Source organism: Halyomorpha halys, unplaced genomic scaffold (assembly GCF_000696795.3).
Source record: "Halyomorpha halys isolate HHAL.00 unplaced genomic scaffold, Hhal_1.1 Scaffold276.1, whole genome shotgun sequence".
NCBI lineage: Eukaryota > Metazoa > Arthropoda > Insecta > Hemiptera > Pentatomidae > Halyomorpha > Halyomorpha halys.
Window position 1 is genome coordinate 642,649 of NW_027105171.1, and position 4,238 is coordinate 646,886.

General features: G+C 27.6%; 1 protein-coding gene across 1 annotated transcript in view; it reads left to right on the forward strand.

Moving 5' to 3' along the window:
• The window catches only part of LOC106680666 (cytochrome P450 6a9), a 19,255-nt gene extending 15,017 nt beyond the window's left edge, over positions 1-4,238 (forward strand). Inside the window, exons 3-6 of the mRNA XM_024360250.2 lie at positions 78-431; positions 886-1,104; positions 2,909-3,145; positions 3,903-4,238. Of these exons, the coding sequence (XP_024216018.2) occupies positions 78-431; positions 886-1,104; positions 2,909-3,145; positions 3,903-4,084 (992 nt within the window). The 3' untranslated portion in view covers positions 4,085-4,238. The remainder of the gene's footprint in view (positions 1-77; positions 432-885; positions 1,105-2,908; positions 3,146-3,902) is intronic.

A 4,238-nucleotide genomic window follows, 5' to 3' on the forward strand; every position in this document is an offset into this window, starting at 1 on the left:
AAAGTAATTTATTTTGTCATTTGTTTAATGTATCAATTTTAAGAAATATTAATGATGAATTTGCATTTTTTTTTTAGCATCATGTGCATTAGGTGTTGAACCTCAGTCTTTGAAAGACCCTAATTCAGAATTTAGAGCAATTGGAAAAGAATTCTTTGATCCTAACAAAAAGAACCAGATTATTGGTTTTTTTCGATTTTCAATGCCACGTGTATTGCTTTTTTTCAAGATTAAAACGGTTACAGAAAAAATAAAAAAATTTTTCCTTACTACAACAGAGGAAATTTTGCACCAAAGGAGAAGTACAGGCTTAGTTCGGAAAGACTTTGTTCATCTACTTCTTGAACTGAAAGAAAAAGGAACGGTGCAGATAGATACTAAAGAAACAGATAAAAATGAAATGCACGATGAATCTACCAAAGAGAATATTGGTAAGTTCCAAATTGATAGCAAATGATATTAATAATATAATTTTGCAATGACATAACATTTAAGATATTTAATGAATTTTACTATTTCTTAATGTGAGTATTATTTCATCAAATACACACCTATTCATTAATCTCTGGGCTAATTTTATTTCTTTTTTAACATTTTTATTTTTTAACAAAACCAGGTTTCAGGTCAAATATCAGGTGGGGCATGGCTATTATATCTTTATTTATAAAATAAAAAATAATTAAATATTATTCTCGTGAAAAACTTTATGCTCTAAGTAACCTGAGAGGGATTTTTGAGTTTTTAGTTTTATCTTCCATCAAAATTGTGAAACTCAAAATAATGAAGAATAATATTGAATAAACAGTCTCATTTCTGATATATAAAAAATAATGACATGTTACACATTTTTGAAAAAGTATTTAATGATATTTATTATTTCTTTAGAGTTGACGGATAATTTACTAGCTGCACAGTCCTTTGTATTTTTTTTGGCTGGTTTTGAAACTACATCTACTGCATTATATTTCACATTATATATGCTGGCAAAACACAAGGACATCCAAGATAGGGCAAGAAAAGAGGTGCAAGAGGTCAAAGCAAAGTATGGTCAATTAACATTTGATTCCTTAAAGGAGCTTAAATTCTTGAATAATTGCATTTCAGGTAATATTCTTTGTTTAATTTAAGATTAATATAAAAAATGTAACTTATTATAATTGAAAATATTTTTTTAAAAATCTTTTTATTAATTACATAATCATAGACATTTATATTATATTTTATGCTTTTTATACTTCGGTCAGTCTGTATTTAATGGTCATCGTATAATGTTTTTTTCTTGTTGGATAAGGACAGAACATTGTTAATAGTATTTGATTAGTTTAAATTTATACAAAATTACTGAAACCTAAACCTGCTAGTAAAGTGGGTGCAATAAATATTTTTTTTTTTTTTTGGAAAATTCAAGTTGTATTAAATTTAAGCGTTCTTTGAAACCATGTAATGGGAATTTTCTTCTGAAAAGAATTTCTTCTGCCGTTGTAGTCCCGAATGAAGCGTCTTTCGAAACCACTGAATTTTAATTTGTACTAAAATAAAATATTTGAAATTTTTGAGGGATATTTAAGTATGTGAACAGCCTTACTCAAAAACGGAAAGCCGTAAAACGAAACTGAAATTACATAGATAGATGGATATATGCCTATAAATATTATTGACATAAATAATAATTTTAAATAAATAAATTTTAAAAAAATAAATAAAAAGCGTGATCAGCCGATCGTAAACATAAGTTTACGACTAATTTATCACTTGTGCAACTGTTTTATCCTTGGTGGTAAAAAAGTCAACATTCTATATTTCCACCTAGAGAACCATGAATATGTAACTAAATAAAAAATAAAAATTTCAGGATTTTCCGCCATTCTAATCTTTGATGGGTTTATTCCAACTTCAATAAAAAATATTTTATTTATCGAAACGTTTATAAAATATTATAAAGAAAATTGAAAATAATAATTGTTGGCTAATTATTATTAAAAGCGGGACAAGTATTTGCTTCTGTTTTGTTCTGTAGTACGATCGTGGAAATATTTTGAATTCAAGTTTTGACGTAAATACATTTCTGAGATTTTTTGAGTTCAAAAAAAATATTGTCCCAATTTTTTCACTGTATGTGTATGATAAAATCGTTAATCGGGTAAGATAAAAAGTTCCACTTCATATATTCGATTTTTCATTTTTTTTTTTTTTTTTTGTGTTCTTGAAAACGGCTCTTATAATTTTGATTAAACTGTCTGTTTTGTCCCTGGAAAATTAAGTATTATTAAATATCAGAAGGGTCTTATCCTCACTCAAATATCTTTACAGTGCTTAAATAAATTTCTAAAAATATTTTCTCAAAAGTAATTTTAATTGTGGATCACTTGAAAACAAAATAAACAGTTTTTACTGTTGCAATAAGAAACTATTGCAGCATATAAAATATTAAAGAATTCTATGAATCAATGTAGGAGAAAAAGGAAAAAAAGAGACAGGCTCGATTCGGAAAAAACCGGGACTATCCGATTACAAGCTCATGTTTACAACTTTGTTACTATTTCTATAACTGTTTTATGCTTGTCTGAGAAAAAGTTAATATTCGTTACCATGCCTTAAGAACCTAAAATATTTATTTTTATTGAGACTGAAAAATAATTTTTTTTGTTCAAAATTTCCATCCATTCAGATTGTAGATTTTTTCTAGAAAATTACAAAAAATAGCGATAAATTAAATACGAGTCCTCAATACCAGTGGACACCGCACCAGTTTTTTTTATTCTACACGTGAAATCAAATGGATTAGTATTTTATTGCCCTCTATGATCTATAAATTAGATTATTAAAATATAAATAATTTTTTTTCATCATTGAATAACTTTAATAATGGTGTAGTCATATAAACTTTATAGATTAAAACAATTTTCAGAGGCAATGAGGTTGTACCCACCTTTAGGTGTTCTGAATCGAGAATGTACCAAGGATTACACCTTACCCGATGGAACCTTCATTGAGAAAGGAATGAACATCTTGATTCCCACCTATTCGTTACATCGAGACCCTAAATATTTTCCAGAACCTACAAAATTTAAACCGGATAGGTTTGAAAATCCACCAGTCAACGGAACCTACTTGCCTTTTGGAGATGGACCAAGGATTTGTATTGGTAAACATTTTTTTTTTTTACACTAATTGTTAATTTTATTGAAAACATACTTATTTCTGGAGTTCCATAATAGTTTCTTTGCTATCATATAATTAACTAATTTTTACAATTGTTAATTAAAACAATCTCTCTGATAGTTATATTCTGACGTACTATAGCAGAGATTTCTATTCATTTCCAGAGAAAATGAGATGTTGAATTTCCATAAAACTAGTAAAACTCTCTCTACAAGAATGCCAATAATGCGAAAATATTTTAAAAAAATAAATAGAGGTATAACGTAAATTCTGAATGAAATACTAGTAAAGTTTTTTCCAACCGAAATTCTGCGGAACGCTGTGGTTCTGCGAATAATTTAGGAATAGGTCACTTCACGTAAACTCAGATTTTCTTTAGTTTTACACAAGTTTTGTATAGGTAGCCTAGCCTTTCTTAACTTTTACTGAAAAAAAACGGTATTTGGCACTCTATTCCTACCAAATGATATTTTTAAAGTTCTGCTCTTTACCTACTTCAACCAAATTTAGCCATTTCCTTACTAATTAGGAGTTCCACCGCCAAAAAAAGTTTGAAAATTACTATTCTAGACACACAGTGTTACATCCAAATGCTAGTACATTACTATATTCAAATTCATAGAGACTTTAGGCTACTATAACAGAGCCTAAATCATTTTTGAACTCTGATTTTTACAGGCGTTACCCAAGTCAAATGAAATTTATTTTTATTTTTATAATTAATATTTGTGTTTTTACAGGAAAACGATTTGCCGAAGCAGTCGTGACTACTATTTTGGCAAGATCATTGGACAAATATGAGTTTGATGTGAGTCCTATGGATAAACATGAAGATGTCATCAAGCTGAACCCAAGAGTTTTAACTTCCACTCCTTATCAAGGACTGTTGTTAAGAATTCATAAATTAAATGGCGCTAATTAAGAACGTTCAAACTTATGCAATAAAATGAGATGAAATATGGTTATTTTCTAGTATAAAAACTGTTAATATTTTTTTATTAGTCAGATTATTTTATTTTATTTTTAATTTTGTAAAATGTCTATTTTTCACTCAAATATAATTATATTTTTTTTAA